At 30.7% G+C, this 13,666-nt stretch overlaps 1 protein-coding gene across 2 annotated transcripts in view; it reads right to left on the reverse strand.

The window, feature by feature from the left end:
- Positions 1-13,666, reverse strand: part of LOC111684959 (dynein axonemal heavy chain 7-like) — a 76,137-nt gene that overhangs the window by 17,151 nt on the left and 45,320 nt on the right. For both annotated transcript variants that reach the window (XM_046950130.1, XM_046950123.1), the window contains exons 23-25: positions 7,480-7,767; positions 7,006-7,421; positions 3,716-3,894 (exon numbers count right to left, since the gene is read on the reverse strand). In XM_046950130.1, coding sequence (XP_046806086.1) covers positions 3,716-3,894; positions 7,006-7,421; positions 7,480-7,767 — 883 coding nt within the window. The remainder of the gene's footprint in view (positions 1-3,715; positions 3,895-7,005; positions 7,422-7,479; positions 7,768-13,666) is intronic.

Below are 13,666 nucleotides of genomic sequence, written 5' to 3' on the forward strand. Positions count from 1 at the left end.
GATTTCTTTTTGTATTATATTGACATGTAAAAAATGTTGCATTTTTATTGATATATTTGAGGGAATTATTAACGATAAACTAATTTCCGGGAATATGTACCTTTTTATGAGGGCTATAGAAAATTTTACATCAATTGTCATGATTTTTAACATACTTGATCCTTGGTAGAAAAAAATAATGTGTGAAAAAATTCATCAGAATTATCTTTTGTAGTTGTTGAGAAAAGAACTGAAGAATTACGAAAAAAACATAATATTTTTCGATGTAGTCCGAAATTTTTACTCATAACTTTTTATGTCGTGAGTCGATTTTGCTCATTCTCAATACCAAACTGCTTAGGATACCAAAAAATATTTTCGTTGAATTTGGTTGATGTCCTTGGCTTAGTTTTAACGTGAGCGTGTTTTACACAGACTGATATAGCTAAATCGATTTTCACAAGGAACCAGAATATACATATGTATGTTGGGTCTTAGATGAATAATTTTTTATACGACAAATTTATATATCACCACTGATGGTGGTGGAGGGTATACAAATTACAATTGTGTAAAAATAAATTTGTCCAACATATACCTCATTCACATAACACCAATGTGTTTTAAACATATCTGTGTACGCCAGGATGGTGGTTGTTTGGTTATTGTTTCTGACTTAGAGACAAAATTCTCTCCTGCTTCAGTTCCTGGTATACTAGTTGGTATTTAATGCGCCAAATGGGTATGAAATAAACATATTCGAAATGAACGAATGTGTTTGACTGCCAAAGCCACGTTAATATTTTGGTTCAAACAGCATTTGTCTGAATTCATTCAATATTCAATTTATCCATGTTTGGTTTCATGGAAAGTTTGTTTATTTATAGTGAACTCTTAACAAACGCGAAAAGTGCCTTTTTGGCGTTAATACAATTTGAATTTCTTTAATAAATCGAAATGTATAAGTTACGTGTAAATTAAATTAATTAAAAAATAATTAATTTAAACACATCGGTAGCTATTGATTTCAGCATAAACGATATGAGAAGCAGTTCGATAATGTTTTTTTGGTTTAGAAAATGAAAAATATCGATCCACACAAAGTCCTTTTCAAATTTACTTTAAAAGGTCATTCAAGTCGTTAGCACTTCAGATATTATTTTTACATTCATATGAATTTTGCTGACATTGATGCAAATTGAGTTTTGTTTAAAATACATACAATAATTTAAATTTTTGTACAACAAAACACTCTGCATGAAAGTGATTGCTTTTTGTATTTCAAAAAAATAAAAAAATAGAAATATTCCACAAAAAAATAATTTCTTTTTAAACAAGATTTTTTCGAAAATCCTTAGCGTATTGACATTTCAACACGGGCTACAGTTTCTATTAAACAGTAGCAGTTGTTTTTAGCATTGTTTTCAATAATTAAATTTCGTTAGAAAAGTACTTTTCATGCACATATTAAATAAAGTGTAGCGAAATACGAAAGCAAACTACAAATTTATATGAATAACAACTTGATATGTGTGCTAAGAGCATTTCAAAATAAAAATAACAAATTTCATGAAAATTTCATTATTTTAACTCTCTACACAGAGACAACTATCATTAATATCAATTCAATGTTAATTAACTTCATTTAAATGAAAAAACGAAAAAGTATTCATTCATATTCTATAATCTCTCTTCCCTAAACGTTACCCGTTACGAATACTAATGAAAACAAAAAACTAAAGCATGTATGAAAGTATAGTAGGGCATAGTCGACCATATGATGTAGACAAGATTATAGACTAGACTATAGACTAGACTAGACTATAGACTAGACTATAGACTAGACTAGACTATAGACTAGACTAGACTAGACTAGACTAGACTAGACTAGACTAGACTAGCTAGGTTCTATATTATAGGAAATTCAAAAAGTACCTTTTGAAGAACGAAAAAATACCAAAAAGTCCCCTTTTATAGATTCTTATTTACTCCGGGCTCTACATGCTTAATTTCATGTTTCTAGGTTTAATGTTATAGGAAATTCAAAAAGTACCTTTTGAAGAACGAAAAAGTACCAAAAAGTCCCCTTTATAGATTCTCATTTTCTACGTGCTCTACATGCTTAATTTCATGTTTCTAGGATCAATATTATAAAAAACACAAAAAGTACCTTTTGAAGACCGAAAAAGTACCAAAAAGTGCCCTTTTATAGTTTCTCACTTAATCCAGGCTCTAAACGCTTAATTTCATGTTTCTAGGTTGAATATTATAGAAAATTCAAAATGTACCTTTTAAAGAACGGAAAAGTACCAAAAAGTCCCCTTTTATAGGACCTCACTTAATCCGGGCTCTACATGCTTAATTTCACGTTTCTAGGTTCAATATTATACAAAAATCCAAAAAGTACCTTTTGAAGAACGAAAAGGTTTCAAAAAGTCCCCTTTTATATGTTCTCACTTAATCCAGGCTCTACATACTTAATTTCATGTTTCTAGGTTCAATATTATAAAAAATTCAAAAAGTACCTTTTGATGAACGAAAAATCCCCTTTTATAGATTCTCATTTACTCCGGGCTCTACATGCTTAGTTTCATGTTTCTAGGTTAAATTTTATAGAAAACTCAAAAAGTATCTTTTGTAGAACGAAACAGTACCAAAAAGTCTCCTTTTATAGATTCTCATTTACTCTGGGCTCTACATGATTAATTTAATGTTTCTAGGTTCAATATTATACAAAAATCCAAAAAGTACCTTTTGAAGAACGAAAAAGTACCAAAAGTCCCCTTTTATGCTTAATTTCATGTTTCTAGGTTCAATATTATACAAAAATCCAAAAAGTACCTTTTGAAGAACGAAAAAGTACCAAAAGTCCCCTTTTATAGGTTCTCACTTAATCCGGGCTCTACATACTTAACTTCATGTTTCTAGGTTCATTATTATAGGAAATTCAAAAAGTGAAGGAGTAAAAAATATCTACATACTTAATTTCATGTTTCTAGGTTCAATATTATAGGAAATTAAAAAAGTACCTTTTGAAGAACGAAAAAGTACCAAAAAGTCCCCTTTTATAGATTCTCATTTACTCCGGGCTCTACATACTTAACTTCATGTTTCTAGGTTCATTATTATAGGAAATTCAAAAAGTGAATGAGTAAAAAATATTGTTTGAATGTTCACTGGTTTAAAAGATATATGGGGTGCAAAAAAAGTACCAAAATACAGTTTTTACCCGTTTATTCCCTAAAGGGGCTGAAATTGAAAAAAGTACCAGACACCTGTCCGCTTATTTTTTAAATGAACGACGATAAGCTTTAAACTATTTTTGTATCTTTTCTAGTTTAGGAGATATGAGGTTACCGATTTTACCCGTTTTTACCCTTTTTTTATCCCCTAAACATTCGAATTTCCAAAAATCCCGTTTTAGTGGATCTATTTGGTGGGAGACCAACCTCCTGTCCAAATTTCAGCTCTTTAGCTTTAACCGTTTAGGCTGTGCGATGATGAATCAGTCAATCAGTCAGTCTGTCAGTCAGTCAGTCAGTAACGTTAGAATTTTATATATATAGATAGATAGAAGATAGATTATAGACTAGACAATACTCAGTTTATAATTGTGATCCGATTGTTAAATTTTTAATTTTGAGTGTTACAATTAATAGGCACAAATTTCAGAGTGTAGGGTGTTAAAAAATACTAGTGCGGTATAAACATATGAATGTACATTTCTGGTACTTACTCTCTCAAACAAACTGCGACATATATTCACGTACAGACTATATGTAAAATGTCCCCGTAAATCGTTTAGACGCTCCGTTATGTCATCAACTTTTTCCGTATTATCAATGGATGCTGTGAACAGTGAGACAAACCATGCTAAACTGTACTGATACATTGGATCAATATTGGCCAATTCAACTGTAATGAAAATTAATGAGATTTTGTTAGTTTTTACTATTTATGCTTTTTTCCTTTAGTCTTTGTTTGTTTTCAACATTTTTATAATTAAAAAAAAAAACAAAACAAAACTATTTAGTAAAAGGATTGTTTAAAATCTGTATAACATACATTTGTATGTATGTATGTATGTATGTATGTATGTATGTATGTATGTATGTATGTATGTATGTATGTATATATGTGCAAGTGAATATGTGAGCCATATTTGGTTTTGTTTTTGTTATTTAGCATAAATGGTCGGATGGATGGATTCAATCATGTCATTGACATGTTATTTAAATTATAGAAACCGCAGATATACAGATATTTGTTCTTTATTTGCATGTATGTATGTATGTATGTATGTATGTATGTATGTATGTATGTATGTATGTATGTATGTAATAATGTGTACATAAAATAAATTGGAGATTATACGTTATTAAGCTGCTCTCTATTGCTATTTTTAGCTAAATGTAAATTTTAGATATTTCTTTTGTGCAAAAATTTAAATGTGTTAAAAATAATATAATAAGCTTTAAAATTGTATAACTTGTAACAAAGTGAAATGTTAAAACCTGTATTAGTAGGGAATTAGCATTTATTTTTGCTATGGTTTATATTTAAAATGTTGTAATAGTTTTAAATTATTAAAAATATGTTTTTTTAGACACTCAAAATTAGACACGAACCGGATGATATACGTCTGAAACTACAAATTTAATGGAGAAAACTGTGAGATCCTGTGTCCTTTTTAAAGGACTTCAAAGTTATAGAAGTACATTTTTCAAAAAATATGTTAAAATAGTTCTACTGATCAAACAAAAAGAGTTTTAAAATATTTTAGTTATTTGTAGTTTATTCTGCCAGTATCAAAAGATGTAAAAAAAATCATATTTTTGAAAAATTAATATTGAAAATTTTAATAGATTTTTAAGGGTAAAAATTTTAAAAGACATTTTTGATAGATTTTCATCCTAATAGTATAAAATAAAAATAATAAAAAATATTTCCCAACTTGACATTAAATTTGACATTGTTTAATCAGTAGAAGTATTTAAAAATATTTTTTGGATAAATGTACTTTATAAAACTTTGAAGTCCTTTGGCCTAAATCATTTATAATTCAGAAATTTAATTGGGATTGTATTTTCTTTACTTTCATGAGTAAAAGAGCTTCGATGGCCCAATGAGGGCATTGCATTCGTCGTTATAAGATGGAAAATTTATATACATAACTTCTTTCGATATCAACGATAAGGCAAATATCTCGCATTCCATAAGATTTAGGGCAACCGACTTAAATCGTTATGATGACTATATCCCACAAGTGATCAGTTTCCCATTAGGCTACCGTATAGATATCAGCACCTTTAGTGAATTGTTAGCTCGAAGATTTTGTATTCACTTGAACGCTTCCGAGACTATAACGATCTAGTCATACTTGGCCAAAAATTGTCAATCTCAGTTGCAGATCGTCGCAGATCGTACTTCCCATATATCGTTATTAATTTTTTAAAATGTAGTTAAGATGAGATGTATATAACACTTTCCATAAGATTTTGCACTCAGACCGAGGGCAACCGAATAAAATCTTTATAATTACTATATTCCCATTGGACTATCGTATAGTATCAGGTACCTAATTAACGGTTATATGAGTCTGGTCTTGGGGACTTGTCGACTCACAAATAGCGTTGACATTCGAATCTATTGAAAACAAAAAAATGTGTGTAATAATTTAAGATTCCGCTGTGCTAGCTCTTCAGGCGAAAATTAGCGGTTCTTGGTCAAACATCAGTGAGATCTAGTGAATGGTTATCTCGGAGATTGTTTCTTTAATATGTGTATATCCTAAATTATCAGCAGCGAAATCTAAAACAGCACTTGGACGCTTCCAAGACTAAAACGACAGAGACCAAAAGTTGTCACTCAACTCAGCGACGAAATATTTTTTCCAAGAAAATAACTATCGGCCGCATTCGAACTGTTACAATCAATGACACTTGGAAATTCACATTTTTTCCAATAAAAGAACTATCGGTCGCAACCGAACTGTTACAAAAAAATGACACTTTGAAAAGTCAAATTAGTTTCATACCGACAGTAAACCACCAGATCCTAATGGTTATTACCCCTAATGGTTATTACCAGCGAAAATTTCAGCACTTGAAAGAAGGCTAACTTTAAAATTGGCGTCGTAGACCATTAGGTGCAAAATTTTGACTTTGAACTATTCCAGCAGCTAGACAATTAGCTAGTTAATGATCAGTGAATAGAGTAACGAGTTTAATGCCCCTAAGTCCTGCTTAATAAATTGCTTAGACATACAGATTTATATTAGCTAGTTGGTTACCTACATGATAATTGGTCGGTTAGAGAAACAACATGCTTAACGTCGGTTGGTGTCTCATATATCATACTGCTTGTAATATATGCCCAACATGAAGTCAGGTTCCACTATCTCCTACATAACCCATCCCGTAAGAGAAGCATAGAATCGAATTTTACGGTTCTCTATGTTAAAACAAACATTTAAAACGCCTACGTCATCTAATATATACCATCCTTTATACGATTTTTTTAATTTAAAGTATTAGTTTACCTCCGCATATTAGAAACACACTTGGTATACCTTTTTATCCGGCGGTGAAATGTTAAAAAAAAATAAATTTTTTATGACCACAATATTAAACGGAAATTAAAACTATAAACTCCTTTACAAAAACTGTTTTGGTTTTTATTTTGGTACAGATTGAATTAAAATACAATAACCAAACAGAAAAGTGCAATAAATCCGGATATTAGTTTGTGTATACAAATTCTCACACACTCGACCATGTATACGCAAGAGGCCCAGCAATTCTTTATAATCTCTCCGGATAAGATCAATATAGAAACTGAAGGGACGTGAAATTTAAAAATTAAAAATTTTGTATTGTGTCTGTTAACAACAATTTAATTACATTATTGGTGTTAGGTTATAAAACAACAATACAAACAGTTAATAAAATACCTATAATATTAAACTGAAAAGACTTAACAACCATCATTCTATCAAATTCTATTATTAATATTAAAATAACTTACCAATAGTAAAAAATAATATTGTTGAATGCTCTGCTATTGGTACATAACTCAAGCGGGCAATATCAATTTGTTTTTCTGTGGCTTCGGTTATAATCTGTTTCTCATTGATGTCATTGGCCAAGGCCTTCGAAGAGCTTAGAATTTGTACAGCAGTTTCATCCTCCAAAATATTTTCAGCAGACGAAAGTACTTCCAAAATTTGATCTTCAGTTTCTTTAAGCATACGTTTATTTTCAGCACCCTGTACAATAAGTGTATTCTTTTCGGCCTCCAAATCAGGTCGTTCTCTAGCGACTGTTATGCCCAATAGCTGATCTTGTAAACCTTGTGTGGTAATCATGAAATTAAGTAGCGTTACTTTGACCGCGACTTCTGGTAAATAGTGAGGATTGCGTAATTTGGTAGTCATATAGAATCTGAAAGTTAAAATTATTATATTATATTTAAAGGATTCTATATTCGACTTATACTTACTTAAAACTGTGATTATATTCTATAACCGAGTCGCCCAGTTTAATGCACAATGTACCGCCTTGCTTGAATAGTTGCTTAAGTAAAATTGATTCCAGTAAAGGATCTAATTCTTCTCCTATATTCTCTAGTAGTACGGGTAAACCGAATTGTATAGCATTTTCCAGAACTCTGGTATAATCGGGTTGATTAAGGCGTATTACACAAAGACGATTATTCTTTTCGAGATTTTTAATCCATTTATTGGCTTGTCCTTGCGGATCTATCATAAGAGGCCAACGGCGGGCGTTTCTGAAAGAAAAAAAATATATAATAAACAAGTAAGAGTTCTATATTCGGCTGTGCCGAATCTTATATACCCTTCACCATGATGTGTTTAAAGCCTTTTGTACCTTTTGAAGAACGAAAAAGTACCATTACCCTATCCGTCACATGTATATGGTGCCTTATTAAGTCTTATTATAAGCCAGTATACTGGCTTAAAAATACGAGTTTAGCTCTGAAATTCGATATAAGTTAGCTTTTTACGAGCAAATATCTACATATATAACGAATTTTATGAGAATCGGTCCATAATTAACCCCACCCAAATATAAGGTCTTCCTTAGAAAATAACTTTAACGCTCACTACTGGACATAAGCAAGTTTTTTATGACCAAAAATCCCCGTATCAAGTTTTATGAAAATCGGCCTACAGAAATTACAGTAATTACATTACTGTGAGCATTCTATTTACGGCATACGGTTTGATGGCGTAGTCGACTTTAACACTTTTATTTGTTCGTTATTCAAAAGGGACTTTTTGAATATCATATAATAATATAGAATCTAGAGACATGAAATTAAGCCAAGAGTAATAACCAGGTCAAGGATTTATATGCAAATGCCGTCTTTAGTCAGTAACTCAAAATAACTTTTAACTTGTTTTTTCCGAATCAAAGAATTTGCTACAAAATGCATAGATTTGTTGTTGCATACTTTGCTTTAAATTGCATATATTTAGCATATTTCCAACATTTTTATAGCATATTTTTTAATTTTTCTGAAACAAAAACAAATGCGGAAGGTAATTTTGAATTTGTGCTGCTAATTGTAACGTTCAAAATATCGGTCCTTAAAGTATCGATTAAGTATTAATTTCTGAGCCTGTCCATCTGTGCGTCCTTATAATAAGATGAAATTCTTGATGAAATTCTGTTCTAACATCTCTCAATATATATAATATTTCTATAATAATATATATAATATTTAATTTATATAAAAATTCATCAAATTTTATTAGAATTGCCATATATATATTATATATATATATATATTATATATATATATATTATATATATATATATATATTATATATATATATATATATATATATATATATATATATATATATTATATATATATATATATATATATATATATATATATATAAATATATATATATATATATTATATATATATATATATATATATATATATATATATATATACACGGAGCTCACAGTCAACGTAAAATTGGACTAGGGATTGGATAAGAGTATCAGTGTGCTCGGTAATAAATCCGCATACCGTCAGTGTATACTAGGGATCCCAAACGGGAATTCCCGATTTTCGGGATTTGAAAGTACTAAAAACCGGGATTTTTAAAATTTAATTCCCAGAGATTTTCGGGATTTTAAACTCCCGAAGTTTAAGTGCTTTTCCGCTAAATTTATACATTATAAAATATTAAATAAGACAATTTTAATAGTTTTTGATTAAAAATAAGCAGGATCATAAAATTTTAAACATTTCGGCCTATTTTTTATTCGAATTACATTATTCATTGAGTAATTTTTTAGACTTAATATGACTCTACTAACTTACAAGCTGAAATATCAAAAATAACAAGTAAGAGTTCTATATTCGACTGTGCCGAATCTTATATACCCTTCACCATGATGTGTTTAAAGCCTTTTGTACCTTTTGAAGAACGAAAAAGTACCAAAAAGTCCCCATCTATGGGTCCTCAGTTAATCCGGGCCATACAAACTTAATTACATGTTCCTAGGTTCAATATTGTAGAAATTGTAAAAAGTACCTTTTGAAGAACGAAAAAGTACCAAGAAGTCCCCTTTTACTGGTTCTCACTTAATCCGGGATATACGAACTTAATAACATGTTTCTAGGTTCAATATTATAGAAATTTCAAAAAGTACCTTTTGAAGAATGAAAAAGTACCAAAAAGTACCCTTTCATGGGTCCTCACTTAATCCTGGCCATACATACTTAATTACATGTTTTTAGGTTTAATATCGTAGAAATTGCAAAAAGTACCTTTTGAAAAACGAAAAAGTACCAAAAAGTCCCCTTTTATGGGTCCTTACTTAATCCGGGCCATACATACATAATTACATGTTTTTTAGGTTTAATATCGTAGGAATTGCAAAAAGTACCTTTTGAAAAACGAAAAAGTACCAAAAAGTCCCCTTGTATGGGTCCTCACTTAATCCGGGCCATACATACTTAATTACATGTTTCTAGGTTCAATATTGTAGAAATTGCAAAAAGTACCTTTTGAAGAACGAAAAAGTACCAAAAAGTCCCCTTTTATGGGTCCTCACTTAATCCGGGCCATACATACTTAATTACATGTTTCTAGGTTCAATATTGTAGAAATTGCAAAAAGTACCTTTTGAACAACGAAAAAATACCAAAAAGTCCCCTTTTATGGGTCCTCACTTAATCCGGGCCATACATACTTAATTACATGTTTCTAGGTTCAATATTGTAGAAATTGCAAAAAGTACCTTTTGAAAAACGAAAAAGTACCAAAAAGTCCCCTTGTATGGGTCCTCACTTTATCCGGGCCATACATACTTAATTACATGTTTCTAGGTTCAATATTGTAGAAATTGCAAAAAGTACCTTTTGAAGAACGAAAAAGTACCAAAAAGTCCCCTTTTATGGGTCCTCACTTAATCCGGGCCATACATACTTAATTAAATGTTTCTAGGTTCAATAATGTAGAAATTGCAAAAAGTACCTTTTGAACAACGAAAAAGTCCCCTTTTATGGGTCCTCACTTAATCCGGGCCATACATACTTAATTACATGTTTCTAGGTTCAATATTGTAGAAATTGCAAAAAGTACCTTTTGAAAAACGAAAAAGTACCAAAAACTCCCCTTGTTTGGGTCCTCACTTAATCCGGGCCATGCAATCTTAATTTCATGTTTCTAGGTTTAATATTATAGAAATTTAAAAAAATACCTTTTGAAGAACGAAAAAGTACCAGAAAGTCCCTTTTATAGGTTCTCACTTAATCCAGGCTCTACATACTTAATTTCATATTTCTAGCCAATAACAAAACATTAGTGCTGCTCTCGCTCTGCTGCTCTTGCTCTGCTTTGCTTTTATAAACAAATTACAATAACAATATTTACCGTATTGTTATGTATTTTGTTTTTTGCAGTTTCTGTCTGAGCATGAATAAAAAATCTAAATTTTATATGAAATTTTCAGAGGTTGTCTCGGTTTTTTGCTCATATCTCCGTTATTTATGGACCGATTTTGCTGATTTTAAATAGCGTTCTTGCCGGTCGTATGTCTGATAGAATTATGGAAGATTCGGATCTCGCAGATATCTGGGGTCTTCTAAAAACTGATTTCAACAAACATACAGACAGACAGACGGACAGACAGACAGACGGACAGACAGACAGACGGACATGGCTTAATCATCTCCGCTACCTATAAGGATCCAGAATATATATACTTTATAGGGTCGGAAAATTATATTATAGAAATTACAAACGGAATGACAAACTTTTATATACCCTTCTCACGAAGGTGAAGGGTATAAAAAGACGAAATTCAAATATCTATCTATCTATCTATCTATCTATCTATCTATCTATCTATCTATCTATCTATCTATCTATCTATCTATCTATCTATCTATCTACATATATATTTATATATCTTACATACCACTTAAATAACAATCTCTACAACTACCTCTAGAGCAATTAAGTTCAACATATCCTTTACAAATATTTATGCCTTGGGACTTTTTAAATGAAATTACATAAAACGACATAAGGTATAAATCCATCAGCCAATTTAAATTAGTTACATTAAACAATAAATAAAGAGGAAAAAAATAAAATTAAAGCAGCATTCATTTGCTGACAATAGCGACGTGGTGAGTTTTAATAAATTTGATGTGGCATTAGTAAAATAAAATAAAACTTTGCAATAAACAGCAACAGCAGCACCAACAATAATTCCAATCAATATAAAAAACGATTACGGTAATTTGGTTCGACAAAAACATAATTTGTTCCGCATGCATTAGTAATGGGAAACCAAAGTAATAATAAATTATAGGATGTGCTTGCTCAGCGCAGCACATTGCTTTGGTGTAGAACGCACCCTACAACCATGCACAGTTACAATTTAATCGAAAATCCTTACGGCCATGAGGAGATTACTGTGGCAAATGTAAAACGAAGGAAAAATAATGAATAAAATAAAATTGTTATTAAAAAGGAACTAATTTACTCGATATAATCCAAAGAAAAGAACGCACATGTTACCTATACACACACGAACATGAGCTTATATAGTGTATGTATGTAGATCGAATCATACACTCGTAGTTACAAATTCCATTAGCAATTCCAAATGTAAAGACATGGCATTGTGGGAGTATGTTTGGGTTAAAGCAACCATATGATAAAATTCCCAAATTTTCTACACATTAATATATGTACATATAAACATTCAGAAATACAAACGAGGGCGCTTTAAAATGTATCTTTTGCCAAAAATATTCACCTAGTCCTAGTCTAGTCCTAGTCTAGTCCTAGTCTAGTCCTAGTCTAGTCCTAGTCTAGTCCTAGTCTAGTCCTAGTCTAGTCCTAGTCTAGTCCTAGTCTAGTCCTAGTCTAGTCCTAGTCTAGTCCTAGTCTAGTCATAGTCTAGTCATAACATTAAAGGAAGAAGCATTAAAAGGATAAAAAAAGTGGATTTATTGATATCATCACAATTACTAATTTTAATAACCTTTAAAACTACCCATGCTTACACACACACATGACGCAACAAAAAAATAAAAGAAGAAAATCATTATTAAATTGAAATTGAAATGAATTTAATCGTATCTACAGTAAACGACAGACAACAACCGATGCTGCTGATGAAAACGAATAAATGACTGAATGCATGACTGCATGCATAAATGAACGTTCAAATGAATGATAGACTGCTGGCCTGCCTGGCTGTGTGGTTGAATGAAAAATAAATGATGCTGTTCTATGCGAATGTTTGTGTATTTATAAAGTGAACATTTTGATGGATGAATAAATATGTACTATGTATCTATTCATAACTCAAAGTTAGAGTTATGAATTGGTCGTTGGTTCTAATGAGAAATTGAACACAATTCTAACTATAAGTTTTACTGTTATTTTGTTTGTATGTTGTTTCAATGCTGCTACCCATAAGTTATTCATGGTCATTTTCAAACTTTATTATTTGTTTTTAATTTTTTGCACGCATATTTATTTATATCAAATTGACACATACTAAATAGAAACACTGAGGGAAATTTATGGTACAAAATCGGCTAAAGGAAACGCTGTACAAACGTATCACAAAGCTAATTTCCTTTTGTAAAAGTAATATTTGTTAATGCTAAATATTATTTATATTTTAAATCCCCAACCAAATGCAAATATTGAAGAATATACATATACCTTCTGAGTCCTTTAAATATTACAGAAAAAGCCATCCCACAAAGCAGATAAGTCATAGGGTCTGAACACAAGCAGAAACTTAACAGAAGTATTTATATCGGGCCATAGACTAGACTATATAATAGACTATAAAATATAGACTAGGAAGTAGCCCAGGACTAGTTCTTTCCAAAAAAATATAGTTTATATGCAATTCCAGCTCTGGATAATTTTTAAGATTTTTTGAAAAAACAAAAAATTTTGCCAAAAACTCAGAAATTTTTAAGTGTCTCCAACGGGTATTTGGAGAATACATGAATCGGGGTACCGGACAACAACAAACATACAGACAGACAGACAGACGGACAGACAGACGGACATGGCTTAATCATCTCCGCTACCTATAAGGATCCAGAATATATATACTTTATAGGGTCGGAAAATTATATTATAGAAATTACAAACGGAATG

Source organism: Lucilia cuprina, chromosome 2 (genome assembly GCF_022045245.1).
Source record: "Lucilia cuprina isolate Lc7/37 chromosome 2, ASM2204524v1, whole genome shotgun sequence".
Taxonomy (NCBI): domain Eukaryota; kingdom Metazoa; phylum Arthropoda; class Insecta; order Diptera; family Calliphoridae; genus Lucilia; species Lucilia cuprina.